Source organism: Centropristis striata, chromosome 11 (genome assembly GCF_030273125.1).
Source record: "Centropristis striata isolate RG_2023a ecotype Rhode Island chromosome 11, C.striata_1.0, whole genome shotgun sequence".
Lineage (NCBI taxonomy): Eukaryota > Metazoa > Chordata > Actinopteri > Perciformes > Serranidae > Centropristis > Centropristis striata.
The window spans coordinates 17529176-17552904 of NC_081527.1; the positions used below are offsets into that span (position 1 = coordinate 17529176).

General features: G+C 40.3%; 1 protein-coding gene across 3 annotated transcripts in view; it reads left to right on the forward strand.

Annotated features, from left to right (window-relative positions):
* pbx1a (pre-B-cell leukemia homeobox 1a) overlaps window positions 1–23729 on the forward strand; it is a 53578-nt gene that overhangs the window by 23708 nt on the left and 6141 nt on the right. Inside the window, exons 3-8 of one of the 3 annotated variants that reach the window (XM_059344777.1) lie at window positions 17541–17785; window positions 18118–18138; window positions 19926–20116; window positions 20341–20476; window positions 21728–21887; window positions 22775–22887. In XM_059344777.1, the coding sequence (XP_059200760.1) occupies window positions 17541–17785; window positions 18118–18138; window positions 19926–20116; window positions 20341–20476; window positions 21728–21887; window positions 22775–22887 (866 nt within the window). The remainder of the gene's footprint in view (window positions 1–17540; window positions 17786–18117; window positions 18139–19925; window positions 20117–20340; window positions 20477–21727; window positions 21888–22774; window positions 22888–23729) is intronic. The other 2 variants (XM_059344778.1, XM_059344779.1) reach the window with 2 other exon arrangements.

A 23729-nucleotide genomic window follows, 5' to 3' on the forward strand; every position in this document is an offset into this window, starting at 1 on the left:
CTCTTTTTATAGACATTGTCTCAATTTTAAAATAAGGCTACAACAAATCATTATTTTATTTGATTAATTTAATTAATTTCCCAATCATGAAAAAAAATGTCAGAAAGTGGTGAAAAGTTCCTATCACAGTTTCCTTAAAAAAAAGAATAAATATGAGCGATGATAGCAATAACAATAATAATATAAGGAATATGATTATATTATAAAATATTGAAGACCTAACCTGATGAAGGTCTCTGTACCAAAATGTTGTCGGAGTTTTGTTCTACTACAGTCAACCCACCTTTGTTTCCGAAATACCTGTAAACCCACAGGTGTGACAACTGCTTTTTAATCGATGTAATTGTAAAATTTGTCCATCATAGTTTGAAAAAAAATGTAAAGCCCAAGTTGACGTCTTCAAGTTATGTATTTTGTCTGAAAAACAGTCCAAAACTTAGAAATATTTTACGTTTAGGATCACAAAAACTATGAAAAGCAGCAAATCCTTAATACTAACAATTGCTTTTTAATCAAAGTAATACCAGATTTTTTTCTGTAGATAAACTGACCAAAAGTGTCACCTATCAACAATATCTGTGATCCAAGGTCGCTTCAGTTTAACTTTGAGCTTTATTTGACGCTACATATGAGCTCTATCTTTTAAAATGAAACGTTCTTTCCCGACAGGCAGACGGAGAGAAGCTGCAGCCGAAAAGGGAAAGGCACTGGGAGAAAGGTCCTGCCCCCCTCCTCTGTGTAATTAAAAGGGGGTGTCTGTCAGGGGCTGCTGCTGCTTTGTGTGGCCCCATATGTTTGGGCGCTGATACAGGGAGGATTATTCTGTTTGGAGGCCTGATAACAGCCTGTTTATAACCTTGGCACAGGCTGGAGCCTAATCTGGCAGCAGCACATCCTTCCCTACCTCCACCCCCCTAAATTTTCACAGAAAAACCATATTGGCCATTTCTTTCTCCAACTGGGGGGGGAACAGTCATGACCCAAAAAGACTCAAGTGTTTCACCTATATCTCACATTTGCATGTATGGTTCTGCTCAACTGTCAAATTGGATGTGAGTTACAGTATCAGCATCATTCAGATTCTCAATGTTAACAGGTGTAAAATTAGTGCAGCTTGCTTTGCTATTTTGGAATATCATCTATCACCATAAAGTCAGCGTGGAGCGTAAATACTGTAATGTTTCCTCTGCTCAACATATTCCTCTTTCCCCTTTCAAGGTTTTTATGTGGCTGAGTTGTAGTGAATCAGTCCTACGCTCACCTTTCCTCTCCAACTCCCGACGTCAGTGTTCCCTTTGTCGCAAACTCCATTTTCATTTTTTTAATCTACAGGCTGATTAGTTTGGTCTTTTGTTCTCGCAGTATATTGCCATCGTACTGCCTTTCACACGACTTGAGTGTGCCATGATTTTAATTCTGCCACTGTGAACTGCTTTGTGATTTTAAGTCCTTTGTGCTTTTCGAATAACAGCTCCAAATTGTTTCTTTTGAATGCCTAAATTATGCCTTTCCTTGACTAATTGCTACATGATTGATTTTATGCAATTAATTGAACAGCAGTTTCCCAGTTTGGAAGCTGTATTCTCAAGAAAATAAGAAAAAGTCCTACTGGTATATGGTGAATCAGTGTTATATTGTCAAACTCTTTATAATGAAATCTAATGAAATTCTGAAAATATGACTCTGTGTTGCCTTTTTCCGACGATTAGTGCTGGAATGTGAATAATAAGACATTTACACTTTACATTTCAAGTACTGTACTTTAACTTTTCTTTCATACTTCTATTTTATGCTACTTTATACCTTTGCTGCATGACATTTCAGTGGGAATTATTGTAATTTTCACTTCACTAAATCTCTTTATCAGCTGTTACCGTTCAAAAAGTACTACATACAAAACCTGAAATCAGCTCTTACAATATGTCGTATAGTCGTAGATTAAACTACCCAGCAGTAACAGTAACAATAAAGGGGCCATAATATGCTCATTTTCAGGTTCATACCTGTGCTTTGTGTTTCTACTAGAACATGTTTACAGGCTTTAATGTTCAAAAAAACACTGTAATTTTCTCGTACTGCCCATGGCTGCTGCAGCTCCTTTCTGTCTGAGACCCTCCATTGTAGTGCCTGTCTCTTTAAGCCTGAAAAAACACCAGTCTGCTGTGGTTGGTGAGTGTTTCCAGGTCTTTCGCATTTTTGCTCTCGCTGTCTCTCTCCTGTCCGTCATTGCAGCCTGAGGAGTGACAGATAACATCACTTTCCACCATGAAAAATCAGCAAAATAAGCTTCTATACTGAAAAAACAACAACACGTTCCAGCAGGAATGAGATCCAACATCGACAACCAAGAGATTTCCTCCACGTTATATAGCTACATGTAGCAGTGTATGTAATAGAGGTCAACGGATATATCGTGCCGATATTATCTGCCGATACTACGTGCATTTGCCGATCAATTAGCTCATTTCACTGAGCCAACAGCAGGCAAGGTTCGGTGCAACATCTGCCATTCACCAAAAGCCTGAACGAACTGATGTCAACCTCAGACGACAATAGAAATAACTGCCGAAAACCTGAGATTTTTGCACACAGGGATCCCTTTTAAAAAGCAATATTTGAAACATTGACGACAGTTAATATGAACAACCAACACTAAGGGAAATCATAATAGGTCCCTTTAAAGTACGGTATTTGACCATTCTGTATAACGAGTATGTTTACATTTTGTAAATTTTGTTTTAATAATTCCGTACTTTTCCTCGTAATTGAGTATTTCTACACAGTTTTTTTGCTACTTTTATCTAAGTGAATAATGTGAGCCACCGGAGATGACTGAGTATGAATGTGAGTGTATGAGTGTATTTGATTATTTATTTTTGGTATTTTAATCAAGGAAAAACGAGTAAATTTCAGCTCATTGCACACTTCCTGAATCACATAATTCTCTGCAAGTCTCGCCTTAAATGTCCATGTTAATAAGAGGGTTCCATCCTGGCTGATGAGTTTCCAGCGCGGCGAATAAAAGTCACTCTCGGTAATGCACCGTTCCATGGCGAGGACCCTTACCCGGCACACTGTGGGGAGAGGGAGTGCTCGGAGTGGCAGGCAAAGAGAACTGTCAACCTGTCACATTTCTCCCTCCTCTTCCCCCTGATAAATTAAAGTTACACAGTGTGCGTGTTGTAGCAGCGGAAGGCTGTGCAGAAAGCCTGGCTCCTCAGGTCTCAGGAGATAGCTGGCAACTAGGTCAGACTGATAATGTAATCCGCTGACTGGATCCTCAGCCCACTACATCCAGGGAGAAAAGCATGACAGGAAAAAAAAACGAAAATGTAGGAGGAAAATAAGAACTTTTATGTGTCGTTGCACTTACTTTGCATTAAATCTCTGGGTCTTGTTAATCAAGTTTATAAAGTAGTAATGTCCACGCAGCCTTTTGTGAGGAAATATCCTCATAACATATCCAGCTGGTGTTCATCTGTATGTGTGTGTGACTGCACACGTGATTCAAAAAGTGCAATCCATGTCAATATACCTCACACTCCTCACAGGGGAATCTTATTTACACAGATTCCTCTTTACGCGTTATCTTTGCACCACATACTGCACCGCACATCCACAACAAAATAGTATCATGCAAGTCCGCGGGGAGAGAGTGACAAGAATAAGTTTCTGCATCAGCAAGGTGCATTTTCATTCCCATGCAGTATTCCAGAGAGGCTCTGTGGGCCCACTGTGACAACTCTGCCTCCCTGCAGGTGTGGAAATGAAACAGGGCCTATAAATAGCGCAGGCAGCTGGGAGTACAGCGCTGTAGAGCAGGGGGGGAAGGAGGGAGGAGAGGGGGGAGGATTAGAGGTCCAGCTGGGGATGCAGGTGTGTATAGAGGCTGACCGACAGAATACGACTGCTGTCTCACCCCGGGGGCCGGGAGGGAGGAGAGGCAGCGGAGCCGCGGCTCCATCCACTTTGGAAAGTGAAGAACTTGAACATTATATAAAGTTAAATTTAAATATATGATAATACTGATATACCATTGCAAAATTAAAAAATAAACGTTTCCATACTAGTTTTTATGGCAACATGGTAACGTTATTGTTTGAGGGCTTCAAAATGACCTATAACACTATGATTTACACAAATTATATTATTGTAAGTTCACAACTTTGACTTATTTGTTACTTTTTTTGAACACAACTGATTAAAAAAATCATATTTTTTAATGTGCTTCCAGGTGACATTATAATAATTAAACAGAGGAAAAAAAGAAAAATCTTTGTTGACAATATTTGAAAAATAAAATCATAGTGATGTACAGCTGGAAAAAGAAACAGTCTCAAGAAAGCCCGACTGCCAAGTCTGAATGTGAAAATGTGTCTTTAGGTCTTTTTCCTCTTTTTTTTTTTTAAAGGAATATTTTTATTGCAAGTTATTGAAAAATAAGATTGCTTTTATGTGCCAAAGTAGACGGTCTACATTGGCACATAAAAGCAATCTTATTTTTCCATTTTTCTTTCACTAAAGACGTTATAGAGGTTTAAAATAAGGTACAATTATAATTTGGCAGATTCTCTTCACATCAATTTGTGAGGTGGCTAAAAAGCAAGAGAAAAATTATAAAACAAAAAAATAACATAAAAACCAGCGACCACTGTTACAGGGTTGTTATTGTCCATCACTCTGGGTTTTAAAAAAATCCTAATAACTTAATAATATTTTTAACATTAAACTAATAGTAAACAAAGTAACCTCACTTAAACAAGAGGAGCACATAGGAAACATAATGGTTTGGTGCTCTGGTGTGCAGTCCTCTAGTCTATATGTTTCTCTCAGCACCAGTTTGGTGAAGTGGTTGAAAATGAACTCGGCGGAGTCCTGATGGATCGTTTGACGCTGTTTCCATGGCTACGGCTGTCTTGACTGTTGAATGTTCGGCTGCAGACTGCGACTCTATCTGTAGCCATCCTTCTTCCACTTCTTCTTCTTCTCCTTCTTCTTCTTCTTCTTCTTCTCTTCCTCAGTATCTCAGTGCCATCTGCACAGGTTCAACCCCTGAAGGCAACATTTGGAATTCCAGCTCACAGAACAAACTGAGTGAAAAATAGCCCACATTTTTCTTCCTCTCTGCATTTAAATCAGTATGCAGTGATATGGAAATTATGGGTTATTGTGACGACACTAATGTTAGACTAAAGCAGCTGTTATAACATGCATTATATCCACTGTAGTACATTCCAGGTGATTTCATTAGGTTGTGGTTTCATCTTATGTGTGGTTTTACAATTTCATTGACTTATTTTTATGAACACATAGTATATATTATTTTATTGATCTTTAAACACAGTATGACAGGTACAGGCCTTACCTCTGCGTTATGCACTTCACTATATTGACCGAGCTGACCACAGCATCAATGCAAGTGCTGCATCTCTTCTGATTGGTGGATATAAACACAGGCTCTCATGTTGGATACAAAAAATTTGAATTATTTACGAGAACAGGCTTATTTTCTTAAATACTATATGTCATTAAAGACACATTGAAAGACAGTCACATCAGTGTTGTTGGCACTAAATTTGGGTTGGTTAATATTTGTGTTTCAAAGTCCAAATTGATATCAGTTCCTTTATCTGACCGACCACAGTTACACAGGTTAAACCCACATTGGTCTGAATGGGTCAGCATGTGTTTCTGTGCAGGAAAATCTTTGGAACTACAGCTGCAGACTCAAGTGTTAGTGAACACTGATGACAGCGTATTAACCTGTAAAACAAGCACGAACAAAATGGGTCAAACATGCGTTCAGTCGCTCCACGTCTCTTATTTGAATAGGATCTTAGTGTGTTTGGAGTGTGCTGCTGATGCCACAGGGCTTTCTGCATAGTATAGTAGTATGCTGCGTTACAGAGAGCAGTGTTGTCGTTATTTTTTAAAATCAAACTTCAGCTTTTAGGGCAGAAAATGCTTTCATTCCCGATGGATGACTCGATATGCTTTTCATGTAAATGACGTCTAGCACTTGCACGCTGGTGTTTGCATTAATGCATTAATTCCTCAGTACTATATGCTTTTTTTTAGCTGGAGGCGAAATGACACATTCCCATCAAAAAAATACTCCCCCGCTTACAGTCCCACTCCACTCAGACACACACACACACACACACACACACGCATGATTGACAGCAGGAGCTCCCCCTGACCCAGTATTCTGCTACAGTGGGACGATCCCACAGGCCTGTGATTAATGACTAGGCTTTATCCACTAGTGGTGTGGTAGGCCTGCCAGCCAGGCCACTTAGACTGCCTGGACCACTACCTCTTCTGTAAACACACTCTCTCTCTCTGCCTCTGTGTTTCTCTGTGTCTCGCTCTCTGCCTACAGGCATCGCATTGTCATATTCGTTGTTACAGCTCGAGACCTTTGTCCCAGTTTGACCCCCTTCTACACACACATGCATTCTTAGAGCATCACCATGAATTGACATTTTTTTAGCTTTTGTCCACTTCAAACACTGCAGCTTCTCACTGCAAGCATTAGTCAAATATTATTTGCATAATTTCTGCAATTGTTTCAGTAGTGTTTAGTGACCTATCATGCACAAGGAAGAGCTCTATTTTCTTAATGCACAAAAGAATTTCTGGCACTGAGTTTTTATCCATAACAAGCCATCAGCTCTCTGCTACACCGAGCAGATTGAAGAGCGGATGTTAAGAAAGAAACTAAGAAATACCTTAGTTTGTATGAGCGGGGGCTGGTCTCACTAACGGACAGTGATCCCTCACATTGTTTTTCCGTCCTGACAGCTAGGGGCAGACTGAGCTTCACCAGTTTTTTGAGCAGCAGGCTTCAGCCAAACAGTAAACCTCACAGGGATTTCCGTAGCTGTGACAGCATCCAAACAAACTGTGCACACGCAGCAAAACAAAGCCGGTCCGACTTAGTCTGCCTTGATGGGAAGCTCCCTGATAAATGCAGGGAGAGACTATATTTCCTGCTGGAGCAAATCTCTCAAGTGTTACAATATTAATGGGCCCTCAAAGCCCATCTAACATTTGGATGGCAGCCGTCCACCTGCCAGATCCTACGCTGCTTCTTTGTGCTGAAGTTAGGGGTACATTTGAGTTGAGTGTTGATGACCAGTACATATCTAATCGGGAAAAAATGCAGTTTTCCTTTCAACCAAGAGCACATAGTTACTTGATTAATTGATTAATTATTTAACTTAATCATCAAGGAAAAATGCCAAAACATTTTCTGAGGAAACATGAGGGTTTGCTGCTTTTCTCTATCTCATATGATTAGAAACAGATCTTTGAGCTTTGTACCAAACTAAAGCCGAATCTATTAGTCAAACAATGGGTTGATTGCAATAAATAATAAACAATAAATTGTTATTTCAAGAAAAAAGTGCTTTCATTTATAGCCTCTTAATAGCTAATGTTACTATATAGATGAGGTCGTACCAGCCCTGACAAAGACCTGCATGGTCAAAACATGTTTGCTTTTTTAAAGAATTTAGTCACTGTAATAAAGTCTTTTTAATATTTACATTGTGGTTTAATATTTTCTCACATTCTGGAGAATATCCTGTGAGGAATTGACACTTTTTCAGTCTCACATATGGTCACAAACTTAATATCTTTGTGTTTTGGACTTTTGGTCGGATAAAACAAGCATTTTAAATGCACCATATTGAAATTATAATTAGCATTGTTTGCTATTTTCTGAGCTTTTATAGACAAAACAGTCAACTAGTTCAGAGGATAATCTGCAGATTGAACAATAACGGAAATAATTAAAGCTGCAGCCCTTGACTAAACAATTGAAACTAAAACAAATCAAATATCAAACAAAATACTGTGATTATCAATCTGATCAATAATTTAAAAAAACATTTGCAGCTGCAATTTAAGTCTCTCAGTCTTTCTGCAAGAACCACCACACTGACTGTATGTTGATATTTTTGTGGACAACAAAAGTACTCTTTGTACTTTTGTTGCAGTGTGATCTGAATTTGTGGAAGGCTTCGGGGCCTCTGCTGTATGACTGCCATGAGGGAAGCTAAACACTGAGCCAGCGATCTAACCCAACAATCTATGAGTTCATCTCAAAATATAGGAGCTAAGTAGAGGAAAATCACAGCTGACCTTACCTGTCAATTCATATTATTCATGTGGACGGATGTGTATGCTTCCTGATGTAACACTTACTTGACCTGAGATGCACAGATACCGTATATACGTAGGTGCTCAGTTTGGATCGTATCTATATATAGAAAAGACAATCGGATCATATCTATTTACAGGAGAGGCATTGGCATATGGCTAACAGCATTATCATGCCATTCAAAGCACTCAGTGACCACTTGTGCTTTATGGAGAGGAGCATTGTCATCATGGAAGACATTGCTCCCACTGGAAATAAAATGCATCATGGGATAATCTAACCACTCAGAATCTTTTTTAATATTATAGTACGGACTGAACCATGTGACTCTCAATGTTCAGGGTAATAATAATGAACCAGCAGCATGTGTGTGTATGTATTCTATCCTGTGTGTCATTTTGTTCTCCCAGAAAAGCAAACTGCAAGCCAGGCTTGCTATCTAGCGACGTTGTGTAAAATGCATGTTCACATGTTGTCAAGTGAAGCCGAGCACAGCGAAGCAGAACCACCAGCACTATTGTCTATGAGCGGCCATATGGTGGGTGTCCTTGCGTGGTAGCTTAAGGGAGCCTTTCTCCCTGAGATGAAACAATTTTGTTCAGAAATGAACCTCCTCTCTCCGCCCTCCGTGTTCATCAGACCCTGCCCCATCAGCCACCTCTGAGACCGCACCGTGTATCACGGGTCCCAGCAGGCAGCCGGGAGCGCGGATGGCAACCCGGACATCCCAGGTAGACCTAAACAATCTCTGTCACGTGTTTGCTGCGTCTCCCCCTTGTCAAAAAGCCCACCCCTACTTGTCTAGCCCTGCTCCATGCCTCCAGATGTGGCTTAATTTACTGCGACTCTGCTAATTGCTGTAATTAAGGATTAATTACTGTTAATTACCTTCGCATAAACTCATCACCAGTCAAAGAGCGGAGCCTTATGAAATGTGCCATGCACAGGAACACACACCACGGGGACTTGAGGAGGATTGTGTTACTGGACCTCTTGTTTCATGTCTTGTCCTGGTGCGTAGGGAGGGCTTGTAGGGCAACAGTTAGGGCAGGACGCTAACTGTCATGGACCATCTCCTCCTGGCTCCCAACGCTTCACACGTCACCTCCTCACCAACTGTTGCCCAGGACAGCATCACTATGCTGGCTGTCATTTGATCAGAGGCTTGCATTTGTTTGCTGACAAATTTGATACATTAAGAAAATGTTGGCAAGATTTCTGCAGTCATTTGTAAGCAAGTGTATGAAGCCGCAATACATACTGAGAACTGACCAAAATATACCCTGTACCCTAAGCCTTAACCTTTAACAAAGAGGTCATGTTTTCGAGTTCACTTTATTTGTTTGTTTGTCAGCAGGATAACAGAAAAACTACCGGCCCGATTTAGATGAAACTTGGTGGAAGACAAGGCAAATTGATTTATATAGCACATTTTAGCAACAAGACAATTTAAAGTGGTTTACATAAAACAATAAAAGCAAAAGCAACACATTATAAATGACAGTAAAATACAATTAAAAACAGTGGGTGGAAGGGTGTAGCAGGGGCCAACAAAGAGCCCATTACATTTGGAGTGAATCCCCATCACAGGACAAATAATTATGATAAATAAAACGAACAGCTACAGCTGGCCTTCATACATGGGAAAAGTGACAGAAATAGTTGTGTGAATAAAAAAAGAAAAAAAGAAACATGGCCTGAAGATGAGTGTGAATGTTCAGTTGACTGGCTGGAAAGTTATAGAAATTTTCCAATTTTTCTGGAGCTGTTTGACCATCCAACAAGAAGTTCTGAGACATACAAGCCCCTCAGCGTGCTGACCACAACAATATGTTCTCTAGAACAAAACATACAAGCGTTTTCTGATTTATTGGCCGGATGACATTTGACATTTGTCTCTGCCCTCCAGAACTGTTACTAATCACTATTGAAAAATAAAGCATGATGTGACGATGCCATGGTTAATATTGGATTAAGGTTTAGGCACAAAAAGAACTTTTTGGGGGAAATATCACAAAAAATATGTATGCAGTGTAAAAGTAACAGAAACATTGACTTCTTCTCGAAGGTTATTGGGGCATCATTATCAATAAAAAAAAGTCTTTATGAAAAGATTGTGGTGATGCTAAAAAAAACTGGAAAGAAACAAGTCTCCAGTTGGCGTTCTGTTGATTCATTCATTCACTCCAAACTCCTCCGTATGCAGACTTGGTCGCTCTATAACAACATCAACTGACTTCCTCTTTTGCTTGCGTCATTACTGCGGCTAATAGGGGGCTTTTTCACTTGAACTTGTGGTTTCAGGGCACTTTCTGAAACAACTGATGCTGTTGTTTTTCTTTGGAGGACAGTCTTGAGTTCTCCCAGGATCAAACTCAGTGGTCTTTATTGCCTAAAAAAAGAAAACGCAGTAAATGTGAAATGATACCAAGCCCTCTCAAAGCTTGAACAAAAAGTTAGTGTGACCCGTCATTTGTGTACTTTTCCTCTCTCCATAGATGTCTTTGTCTCTCTGCTTAAAGGCCGACTGTGCAGCTCGCTCGCTCCGAGAGCTTGTGACTTCTCGTCAGCTATTCAGCCGCCGTGGTTTCCGGTGCAGCCTGGAGCTGTGAAAACTGCATGGGCTGAGCATGAGTTTGATTCAATCAAGAAGATATATATTTTAAGACACCTTAAGAAAGACTGACAGCCAGGGGGCTAATGTATTGCCTATTTTGAATAATGAATTATTTTAATGAAGGCTTTTAAATGGGGGTGCTCTGCGTTGGTGGCGGGGCGGCGCTCTGAATGGTCTTCTCCTCTGGCGCTGGCTGCCTCATTATCAGGCCAGCCCCTCAGGCCTCAAACTGGCCTGCTTAAGCCTCAGATGATGACGATAATTACCGTTATTAGGAGTAGCTGCAGGGGGAACTTGTTCTGAAAAACACCAAGCTGAGTTTTTGCCTCGCTTGCTGCCGCCACCACTGCCGCATGAGAAACTACCGATCGCCAGTGGAGGAAGCGAGAGGGAGCGAGACAGAGGGAGAAAAAAAAAGGAGGGGATGAGGGTAGCGGCCACCAAATCCGCCTAATGTGACGCCTGTCAGCTCGTCTCCCACCAGCTGTCACCACCCAAATGCACTGGGGTTCATTTTTTTAATTGACACCTCGCTTTCCTATTCCATTTCTATTTTTCGCCTTTCATTTTCCCTCCATCACTCTCTTCCCTCCATGCCTGTACCATCCACATCTCCTCGTCTCGGCCTGTCCCTCCAGTATTTCTTTGGCGTTTTTCCTTGTCCTTGGTATCTCCCATCCCCCCCCAACCAGTGTCAGATGCAACACCCAAGCTCTGCCCCCTTTCTGCACATGATACTCGAGATGGCTGATAAAACATAAAGCTGTTTTAGAGGTACTTTATGACTATGCCCTTGTGTACTGAGGTTGTACAGCTTCCCATTATGTGGTGATGGAGAGAACATTTTGGGCCTGAGAAAGTTTCCCATGAGTTCACAGATAGACCACAAATCTCGCTTTCAACTTACACTACACAACATTTTAAACAACACGACATTTAGATTAAAACAATACTTTTCACTGCATAGACTTAAACTATAAGCTGTAATTTCATAATGATTGTTTTTTTCTTTCAGTCCAAATTCTGTTCAGTAGAAATGACCACGTATAGTAAACTGGGTGTAATGTCATTAATGATTATTGCGTAAGTTAACACTGTCCCTTTTGCTTTGTGAGGCAGTATATGAAATATGGCAACAATATGGCATTTTATGGCTATTGTATTATGAATAGGGCTGTTTTTTTAATTATTTTTTATCTTAATGACTTTTGGTACCATCTGAAATAAGTCTGTAGCACATATCTGTAGCACATATTGAAATAAATTGATCTTACTAGTATTTTATTGAAGTAAACCTTTGTGGTTTGGACAACATTTTAGGGGGGGACACTGAACACATTGTGGGTTCACAGATCTTAGGGCAGTTCTACTTTTCATGTGAATAAACTTGTTTTTTAAAGACTTCTGTGGCTCCAGAGGGACCATGTGAGAAGTCTGATTTATAGAGTGAATCACAATGTTCTCTTACAGTCACTCTGGGTAGAAAACTACCCGTTGAACCACAGACTAAAAGAAAAGTACTCTAAGTTCACTCCAAACTAGTAGTTAGTCCAGCTGGTGGTGCCTTTACGCTGTTGGGTGGATTTGGTTTACTAATTATGTCCGTAAAGCAACACAGTACATAGAATAAACACCAGACAGGTCAAACCAACGTGTTGAATTCTATATCTTTAAATGTTACAGGCATGGCTCAAAATGACAAAAGATTGAAGAAGTTTGCTGATTTAACATATTTCTGCAATTCAAATTAACCTCCAGATGTTATTGGTCTTCTGCCTGACTCAAGGGACATCACTGACTCAAGTTACATCTTTGCCTGACTGAAGTGTTGTCACCTCAGAACAACAACTTATATAGTCGGTGAAAATTTTTGTACACAACTTGCCATGTTGACATCACATTATGCAGAAACATGGTGTATGACAGTAAACGATGGGTTAATAGTAAGAAACCTCATTTGTTCATCTATTAGGCATTAATTTTTGCCCACATGTCATTTGTAATATGGTTTAAGTTGTAAGCATTAGTTGCTGTCCACATACATTGACTGAGATTTGTTATAAAAGTAATTTACTAGTATAAAAGCTGATAACAGGTCAGATAAAGCAATATATTTGTGGTTAACAGCTATCTATGTGCTGTTCAAATGCTAAAATAAGACACATCTTCTTCGTAGCATCCATGTTTTTGTCCCCATTATGACTTTAAGCTCATAAACACCTTCCAAGGAGGAGGATGTGAACGACCATAATAATAAGTTGGCAGGCACTCTCTTAACAGTTTCCATTTTCAGGTGTTAGAAACAAAATTTTAGACCTCATAAAGTTTCCCATGAGTTCATGGATGCACCACAAATCCAGCTTGTAACTTACAGTTACACTAAAGAACATTTTAGGACTACTTTAAAAACACAATATTTAGATTACAACAATTGTTTTCATGGCATAGACTTTTTAGTGATGTACCATTAGTAATTCCATAATGTTTGTCCTTTCTTTATTAAAGCACAGATTCTATTCCGTAGAAATGACCGCATATACAGTAAATTAGATGTAATGTAACATAATATTCATTTAGTGTTCTCAGTAATGATAATAGCATTGCTTAGCGCTGTAGTTTACCTCTGGTGTGCGGGTCAGTGTGAAATACGTGCTGCGTCTTATGAACGCTGCTTTATTGGGCTTGCATCAAATGCAGATGAGCGCGGGATGCTGAACTCGTTGGAGGAGCGGGGAGGGGAGGATTTGTATTAGTGATACTTGTCATGTCTGCTGTAAATCACGCTGCTTTTTTTTCAGGTTCCTGGGTTGTTGTTGTTTTGTCTCAGAATGCTGTGTGGCAGGGATGAATGGTGGTGATGTTACATTATCATGTGGCTGTCGCTTTCACTCCTGCTGACTGGTCTGTGACAGGCCCACACACACACACACACACACACACACACACACACACACACACACACACACACACACACACACACACACACACACACACACGGTTGTGTCAGGAGCAGGCCTGATTTATTAACTGCTGAAACCCTAGATGACGTGTGCCCACACAATCAATACAGAGCACAGCCACTGCCTGCCCCTCTCTGGGGTCATGTGACGTGGACAAGGAAGGACACACACACACACATAAACACTCACATATATACACTACAGTGCTGCGGAGTGTATTGCATTACTGTATTGATGGGAAATGGATCCAGTCCAACATTGGCTGCTAGCTGCCAGTCAGAGGCAAGAAGGGTAAACTTTCATCATCGCTGTCAGGGACATCACTGCTGCCTTGTTTGACCGTAAATCTTCCTAATTGTGACAGAATACTTCAACATCATTAATTAAACATGTTTTCATTTAAAAGCACTCGCATGGCGCCAGGCTGGGTGCTCAGGGTAGTCTGCCAATGTGCATAGCTGTGTATTTTTCCTGTGTGTGCTCACACACACACACACATGCATAAAGTGTATGTTTGTGTTGTGTGTTAACGCGCGTGTGCGTGCACCTTGATTCCCCCTGTATGAGTGGGTGGCTTAATCGTCATGTTTATTTACACTCCTGTTGTCTGCAAACAGCAGGCAGTGTGGCGATGGGCATGAGCCAGCCCTTAAGGAAGTAAAACAGCAGAAATTAATTTAGTCAATAACCAAAACAAAGGCTTATTCTTAGAATTCCATTCATTATTCAGGAAACGGCTCGGGAATTGTTTATGATACGTATTCATTTTTTATGCCTTGCCTTTTTGGGTTTAGTGCCCCACATCTCTGGGAAGGAATTATACAAGAGCATGCACAAAGGAGAGGAGGAAGGAGGGAGGGAGGGAGGTAGGAAGCGACAGAGAGGGGGAATTGTGTCCTCTCATTGTTCAATTAAGTCTGTCGGTAATGATCAAGATGAGATGATGGCCATCTTCCTTTTATAGATACTAATCTGTGACTGTCCATGGAATAAGAGAATGGCAGAGCCGTATGGACTCCATGCCTTTGTTGCTAACAGGCTAGAAAGTGTGCATAAAAGGTTTCTGGTGTTATAATACAAGTGTTGGGAGCGTGTGATGTATTGTAATAAAGAGCCCTTCTCTGTCAGGTGATTATGTTAATGTATAGTCCATGGTTGCAGAGTTCACAACGAGCACTCTGACTGGCATTGAGGTCTAATCGATTTCATTGCTATTACTGAACAGAAATAAATAAAGCTGATGGCTGTGGTTAGGGTAATTATGCCACAGCACAGTGAATTGTTTGATTTTCCTTATTAATTGTATTTATTTAATCCATTTCATGCTTTTAGTTGTGCACTCGGGGACTTGGAGGGAATGAATAAATCACTCTTAGGCTCATTAGATTCCCCCTCTGGTTGGGATGTGCCACTATTTTGTCAGAATTAAATTGGCGAGTGTTATAATTTCCCGCTGGTGTGATTCACATGAAAAATATCCACATATTCATCTACCAGCACATGTGCACATGCGCCCACGCCCACACACATGCATGCGTCTGCTCCCCATCTGAACTCCTGACCTTTTCCAGCCGTCTGATAGCCATTGACATTTGCCTCTTGAGCTGAGCTTGCTCACGTGTTGGAGCTGATGGGAATGGATGATGTTATTGCTAGAGGAGGAAAAAAGGAGAGGGAAGGAAAGAGGAGGAAGGAGTGGGGGAGGTTGAAAAGTGGAGGAGCAGGGTGGACAAGCACCCCGTGCAGCCCCGGGAATCCATCTGGACCCCCTGCTCACCAGAAAGGTCACAGGGCGACTCAACCTTACATCCTCATTACAAAAGAGCCGTCGCTGTGACTGTGGGCTACAATATGGCTTTAATGCTCTGTCACACAACCTGTCATTTACCCTCACTGTCTACAGTCATCATGGAGGAGACACATAGGGTGTAGTATTAGATCGTCCTCCTGAAACATTTTGATAGATGCGTGGATTAAAGTGTGTGTGAGAAATGTGTTGGCAGCGTTGTCTTTGCTTTGTCTTTGTCCTTGAAGACAGTGGATGGAATGGAGGGCTGCACCTGGTCGGCTGTTTTCAGCACCTTGGAGAAAAAGCAGGACGCTCTGCTGCTTTACCGAGGGAGCCTTCTGGTGGCAGAAAGAGGCAGGGCAGCGCAGCTCGTCTTGAAATTAAAAAAACATGCTGGAACACCTCTGTGTCTTATACTCTCAGAATATCTGTGTGCGCGCAAGATTCGTGCATTCAGATATGTGTACATTCTGTTGTTTGTGCATGTCCGTCTCAGCAGGCCTGTCTTTGTTGTGTTTGCACTTCACTCTCCACACCACGGGAGCTGAGTGTCAGCTGGGATGAGCGCCTGTAGGTGTGTGAATTCAGGCAGGTTCAAACCTCCGAACAAGCGTGTAAACAGAGCTCGGTGTCCAGCAAAATAACAACACTATGCACACTTCGCTGGTGTTCCAAGCAGGATGTTAAAATGGTAATTTAGTGGCTATTTGTATGATATGGAGAAAAGCAATCCCAAACACTGCACATCTGGCAAAGGCTCAGCGATTAATTAATTTTTATTTTCAATTTACGATTTTGGCTTCCAGCAATTATGAAAACAAGATAATCAAAATAAAATGATTGCTGTGCAATGTTCTGTTTCAAAATTATGCTTTTGTTTTGTGTTATAAATCCAACCAATCCAATCCTTTCCTTTACAGCAGTGTTCATTTAATATATGAAATATTACAGTCAGGAATTTTACCAAAATGGTAAATATATATTTAGATGTTTTCAGAAAGTTGTGGGACTGCGCTACAACATATTTGATGTAATTTATTTTTATCTTTTTTATAAAAAAAATATTTTTGTATATTGGATTTATTTTTAGTAGGTTTTAGTTGATTTTATTCTTTTTAAAATAATGTTTAGGTTATTATTTATATAATTAAAGTGTATGTATATATTATTTATTGTATTTATCCCATTTAATTTAGATAAACATTTTTTTAAATATGGGTTTCAGTTGAATTATATTAAAGTTTTAAGAAAATTCACTTTTAAAAAGACAAGTTCAAGAAATGCATATTTCCAAAGTTAATGAGTAACCATGTTAAATAATTGCGATCTTAATATTGGCCAGAATAATTAAGCAGCCCTACATCCAGTTTAATGTTAGGGTAGGGGTGTTAACGTTAAAATAATTTATCTTATTGATCACAAATATAATGGTAGTCAATTTTAAACTTTTACCTTTACTATGCTTTTTTCCATATAATTGTAGTCATAATTAGTGTATCTTAATCTATGGATTTGATTTAGTTCTGGTTCTGTGATCGGCTTACCTAATTGGTTTTAGCGAGGTGTCTTCGCATTAATACACTTTGTCTAACGCGTGTCTTTACTTTGTTTTTTCTGTTTAGATAGCTTCTGACAAGATAATAAAGCCATCAGCCCGAAACTAAACATGGCCGGAGCATAAGGAGAGCAATGAAAGATGAACTCTGGTCGAAGGCTGTGTTAATTTCTTCTTCTTCTTTTTTTTTTTTTTACATGAAATGATAGTCAGAATCGATGAAATGATAGTTTTATGGTCCTGCCTAGCTGCCAGCCTCCGTGAGGCTGCAGGGTTTTATGGCACAGACTTGAACTATTAAATCGATGGCCATATTTCAGGGAGTTCACTTGGTACGCTAGAGTTAACACTCTTCCTCACTCTTAGTAGAATTCTTTTACTGTGCTACTCAGTCACATTGAACATCCATGTAAACAGGACTGTGTCTTCATGTCTTCCCTTGTCCTCCACAGTGCTCAGTATCCGTGGCACCCAGGAGGAGGAGCCTCCAGATCCTCAGCTAATGCGACTGGACAACATGCTGCTGGCAGAGGGTGTGGCCGGGCCGGAGAAAGGCGGCGGGTCGGCAGCAGCAGCAGCGGCCGCGGCGGCCACAGGTGGTGTCGGTGCCGACAACTCAGCAGAACACTCCGACTACCGGGCCAAGCTGTCTCAGATCCGACAAATATACCACACAGAGCTGGAGAAATATGAACAGGTGGGAAGGAGATGCATTTCCTCAGCTGTTATTATTGTCAATTATTTAGCTTCTTGTAGAGATGAAACAGTATAAAAATCTTTATATCACCATTACAGTGACCAAAATGATCACAGTTATCAATATTACCCACTAAGCCTTAATTCAACCCCATATAAAAAGAAATGAGCCAGGCACTGTTATAAATGTTATGTTCCCATCACAGTCCGTACTGCTGTAGCTCAGTGTTCTTGGCTCCACCTTTTTCAGCAATAGTTAAACTATTTCAATGTTTCATGACAGAAAATTTATATCAATTTTCTCTCCTCTTCCAAAATACTCCCACTACTCAGGTGATGACTACAGGATCTGTTGTGAGTTTAAATTTCTCTTTTTTGATTAAATATGTAACAAGTAAAAAAAAAAAAGTTGAGCATTATCTCGACTGGTGGTGGAGGCTAAACTTAAAAACAATGTCAGTGATGTTAATCTTTATCATATGTTACATTGTTGACATGCACAGTTATGTGGCTTGATATGATTAAACTGCAAACATGTTTACTGTCTTCTTCATGTTTACTGACACCTCCAGGGGCAATGTTTAAAAGCTTACCTGACCTTTGACCTCTTCATGCAGAGAGAGCAAGCAAATTGCCTAAATATAACACAATTATTATTTTATTTTTTGCATTGCAATAGAAATAAAAGAGATAAATACATATGATAGACATTTTTATATTGTTTTCATGATATATATCGTAATATCGTCCAGCCCTAATGTGCTTTATTATAAATATATATATATATAGAATTATGATGACATAATTCTAAATCAAGATAACTCAGTATATAACATTATCACGATATGATTACACTGAAAGATGATGAATTATGATTCTAAATTATCCCCCAGCCCTAATCTCGCACACTGTTTTTAGTGTACTTAATAGCATGTTAGCATGGAATTTTGGATGCAGCATTTCTCTTCTCGGAGAACGAATACAAATAAATAAAATTAAAATTAATAAATAAAAATATAAGGGCTTTAGACTTGGCCTTCATCTTTTTTACATGGAGTTACATGTTCTCCAAAAAAATTGTGTTTCCTTAAATGGTGAAAAAAAAAAACATGCAGCTGAGATAAATTGAAGACTCCAAATTGCACAGAGTTAAGAATGTGTGAGTGAATATTGTCTCCAAATCCTTCTCCTTGTCTTTGTCCAATGCATGATGGGAAAAGCTCCATCTGTGAACCTAAATAGGAATAACTTGGCATACACGATAGATGGATGAGATATTTTCCTGCAAATTTACTTTAAGTATAATGCTCTTAAAATCAGCTCTTGCAGGCCAACTCATGACAAGCCAAGCTTTCAGAGATGTTATCTTCAGCAGGCAAGCAGCCGTTATATCAGTCACACACCAGCTCTTTTCCAAAGACTGTAACGTCTTGTCATTCCCTCGGAAGTCAAAGCGTCCTGGGTTTGTCATCTTCTCCGAGGAGGGCTAGTCATTGCTAACTGTCACAGTCAATACACACCTGAGCATTTTTGTGTCACCACGCTACGTACACCTCGCGCGCGTATGAGTGAGTAGTGTCTGGCGTGTGTGTGCAAGCAGAACGGCTGCTCGGTGCATCACTTTGACTGACGTAACCCTGGTGTTGACAAGCAACAGACACCTTGACTCTGAATGCAGTCATATCCAGTGACTGATTCAGACACAGAGAGAACGAGGTAGACTGAAAGATGGAGTAAAAAGAGAGGGAGACAGTTTAAACCTCTTGAACGTTAACGGGACTGAAAGCCTGCTGTCATTTTAGATTTCTCTTCACTTGTCACATTTTCTCTTCCATTGAAGAGAAGTCTTTTTAATATTCAGAGCAGCGCGAGTCTCGCTGCCTCCACTGTATGACTCCACTGCTACATTTGTTTGGTGTGAAACATCGCACAGTGTCTGCTGCTTTAATTTAGACTATTCTTATTACCTCTAACGCTGCTGCTGCTGTTATACAGTCAGCACTGCTTCTGCGAGGCCGAGGCCTCCCAGTGAAGGTGCAGCCTCTCCAGAATCCAATTTCACCCTTTTTTGTTCTGTCTGAAGCTGTTGAGCCTCCATGATAGTTCTCCTTTTTATGAATCCTGTCTGTCTGTGCATCCAGGCGTGCAATGAGTTCACCACCCATGTGATGAACCTGCTGAGGGAGCAGTCTCGCACACGACCCATCTCGCCCAAAGAGATCGAGCGCATGGTCAGCATCATCCACCGCAAGTTCAGCTCTATCCAGATGCAGCTGAAACAGAGCACCTGCGAGGCCGTCATGATCCTGCGTTCACGCTTCCTCGACGCCAGGTCTGTGTGTGTCCTTTGGGCGACAAAATCTGACAAAACTATCCTTTAGTGATCATACATTGGGCTCCAAAGTCATTTTACAAAGGTTTTTTATTGTTGTTGTAGTGCTTTTAATGAGCGTTCATTAACGTTTCAGCACCGAACTAAACTATCCTGGTTTTAATGACATGCAAATAAATGATGTTTTTTACTTTATTTTTGCTTTTCCAAATTATTCTATCCAGACGAAAGAGGAGGAACTTCAACAAACAGGCGACAGAGATCCTAAACGAGTACTTCTACTCCCACCTCAGTAACCCTTATCCCAGCGAGGAGGCCAAAGAAGAGCTGGCCAAGAAATGCAGCATCACAGTGTCACAGGTAAGCTGAATAAACTAATTGATTGATCTGATTAGATTGTGTGGTCAATCGTTTGGTTATGAATCATAAAAAGCGTGACTCTGCGCCCTGAATCAAGGCCTTGCAGGATTTGAGATTTTAATTTGATTCAGGTCAGGTCAATAAGCAAAAACACAAATCAACATTGTGTGAAGGTTGTTGTTAATGATTTATTGTGTGAAGGTTGTGTTTTTGTTTTTTTCTGTTTAGAGTTTAGTATTATAATATTTTTTTTAATTAGAAAACAAAATGGAAAGCCGGACTATGTATGGTTAAAGGTTATGGAATATCATTGGGAAGAAACTGCTTTTCAGACATGAAATATTTATTTGGGCTTAATTATTTTGTTTATTGTGATTTTGCTAAATTTATACAGAAAATGGTATTGCTATTCTTGTTTGTTATGTTCTTATTCCATTCTATTTTATTATAATTGTTATAACTATATTACTATTACTACTCTTTTGTTTGTTTTTAACATGTTCAAATAAAGAGATATCAATCAAACATTAATTTACCCTAAGCTTTTACAAGAAATGCAATAGGTAAAGCTTTTGTTTTGGGGTAATGCAGGATTGTATCTTTGGTCTTTGGACCCAACACAGCGCTGTTAAACTTTTTTTTTTCTGTAATATGTGTGAGTTATCTACAGACTACAGTAAGTTTTGTTAGGGGTGAAATTTCGAAGCAACTGCCAGCGAGTACTGGCCAACTGAAAGCCGACAGGTGTTGTCACTTGTTGGCAGTCATTAAGTCATTGTCGGTATTTATCTGTAGTTTGATTTAAAAGAAAGAAATAGACCATTAATGAATCATTTCGGTGTAAGAGCCACACAAAGCACACAGCAAATATAAAACTAAATACAAACTGGCCTTTTTTTACGCTTGTAGGGAAGATTTTTCAAACCTAATGTAGCCGCTTTCATTGACTTGGAAGCTCGGTGATGCATCAGCTGCTCCACAAACAGTCTACATACGTCATGTGTTTAATGTAGCCTGCCTGTTAGAGTTAACAATGCTGTGAGTATGATTAGCTAATGCCATCTACTGATGGTAATGCACTGACTATGGATAAGTACCTCATACAACACGACTTCAGTAAATCCCTTCAAGTATTAATATTCAACTCTGAAAGTAAAATGGTACCAATTTATATTTCTTTCACTGGTTTGTTCGCTTGGCTTTAATTTGTTGGAACTTAGCGAGTGTATCTTGTCGTCGCTGTTTTGACAGGTATCAAACTGGTTTGGGAACAAGAGAATCCGGTACAAGAAAAACATCGGCAAGTTCCAAGAAGAGGCCAACATGTACGCAGCGAGGACCGCAGTCAGTGCAACCAGTGTATCTGCTCACGGCAGCCAGGCAAACTCCCCATCAACTCCCAACTCAGCAGGTGAGCTGAATAACAAATGGGTTGCATCAAAAGAATCATGAAAATATAATTTTTTTATACCAGAGCAGATAGATACATGGTCTCTTCTTACCTGAACCCAGACTCAAGATTTCAGCCTCTTGCATTGAGACTAACAGAAGGCCCCTCTCCTCCTGAACTAACCAGTAATATAATGTGGCTTTCTTGCTCTTCTTGTTCCATTTTTCCTTTTTCTTCTCTCCCTTTGCCGTCTGTCTCTCATCCTCATTTTCTCCCTTCTCCGTCTCTGTTATTGACCTCTTGGTCTTGTGGATGTTAATTTTTCCTGCCTCTTGTCCGGTTGACCCTGTGCATGCCATTAAGCTGCTCAGAGGGCAAGCGGAGTCTTTTGTCATATAGAGACTTCGCAACTGTATTGGATTAGGACCGGGTGTTGAAATCAAGTTACGCGATGGTCTCTTTACATCTGGGGAGCTGGGGTCCATTAAAGGACGAAGACGATTCTTTGGGTCTTCCTGCAGATCAATTATTACTTCCTTAATGAAACACTAGCAGCACGGACATTTAACAACAATATAATCCATAAGGCTTGTTTAAACTGGGCTTAAACAGTTTTATGATGATTATCTGTCTCATGGTTCTTGCTGGTGGATTTGTCCTTCTGAATTATGGCTCAGTGATATTTTAATGTGCACATACTGCTTCTGTAGAGTGCAGGTTTGCAGAGAAAGCTTTTTTCCATGATGCCTGCTGCCCTCCCAAACTAACCCACCTAATGCACTTTTGCTTATGCATGATCATTTTAACTCCTTTTTCTGTTCCTCTCTGTTACCTTTTTCTCTCTCTTCTCTTTCTTTGTCCTACTCTCTCGCTCTATTTCTTTTTTCTCTGCCTCTGTGTATTCTCAGGTTCTGCTGGCTCTTTTAACATGTCAAACTCCGGAGACTTGTTCATGAGTGTGCAGTCCCTCAATGGGGACTCGTATCAAGGGGGGCAGGTTGGGGCCAACATACAATCCCAGGTAGGCGCCTCTCTGAGCTTAGCCACCCAACTCTTGAGATTGCATGTAAAATTGTTCAACCACTGTCCAGTCTGGGAGTGCAGACCCCCACAATCACTTGACCTTCAAACAAAGGCTACATTTAGCCTGAAGCTTTACATTAATGTAGGAGCCATTGTCAGTCCACTGTTGAGTAGACGACTGCAGACAGTTTTGGAAACGGTGCAACACTCATCAGTGCTCCTGACAAGAGTTCACATAGCCACTGGTGCACTGAGGCTCCCTGACCTTGCCCCAGTGGACAGTGATGACCAGCACAGTGTTTCTGAGTGTTACAACTCTCACCATAGATTAAGGAACCACCACCCGTGGTGATATTCTCATTTGTTTCTGTGCTTTTGGCATCATTTCCCTCTCCTTCCATCCCCCCTTTTCTATTCAGATCAGCTCTCCAAATGCTTTAGGTCATTCATGAATATGCAAAAGGGACGACCCTTATAAGAGGTAAAGAGGTCTTCGGGGTTGGCCTTTAATTATTGAAACTCATGTTCCTTTAAAAGGGTTATTTTTCTGAACGTGTCAAGTGGCCTCGCTCTAAGGGCTGTACAGTTTAAAGAAAGCAAAGAAGAGAAAGTACAACTTTGTCTAAAGTGGCCTGCCGAGTAGAGCTTTCTTTGTGAAATCTATACGTCAGGTGTGTTTTCATGCATAACCTGACAGGCTGCTCTGCAAAAAGCTAGAAAGAAACTTCCAGTGAACATGGAAATGGCGGTATTACAATGAAACTTCTGTAACGAAATAATACAAGATGTGACTTCAGTTACAACATATTTTTATTGGCAGAAACGATGGGTAAACATGTT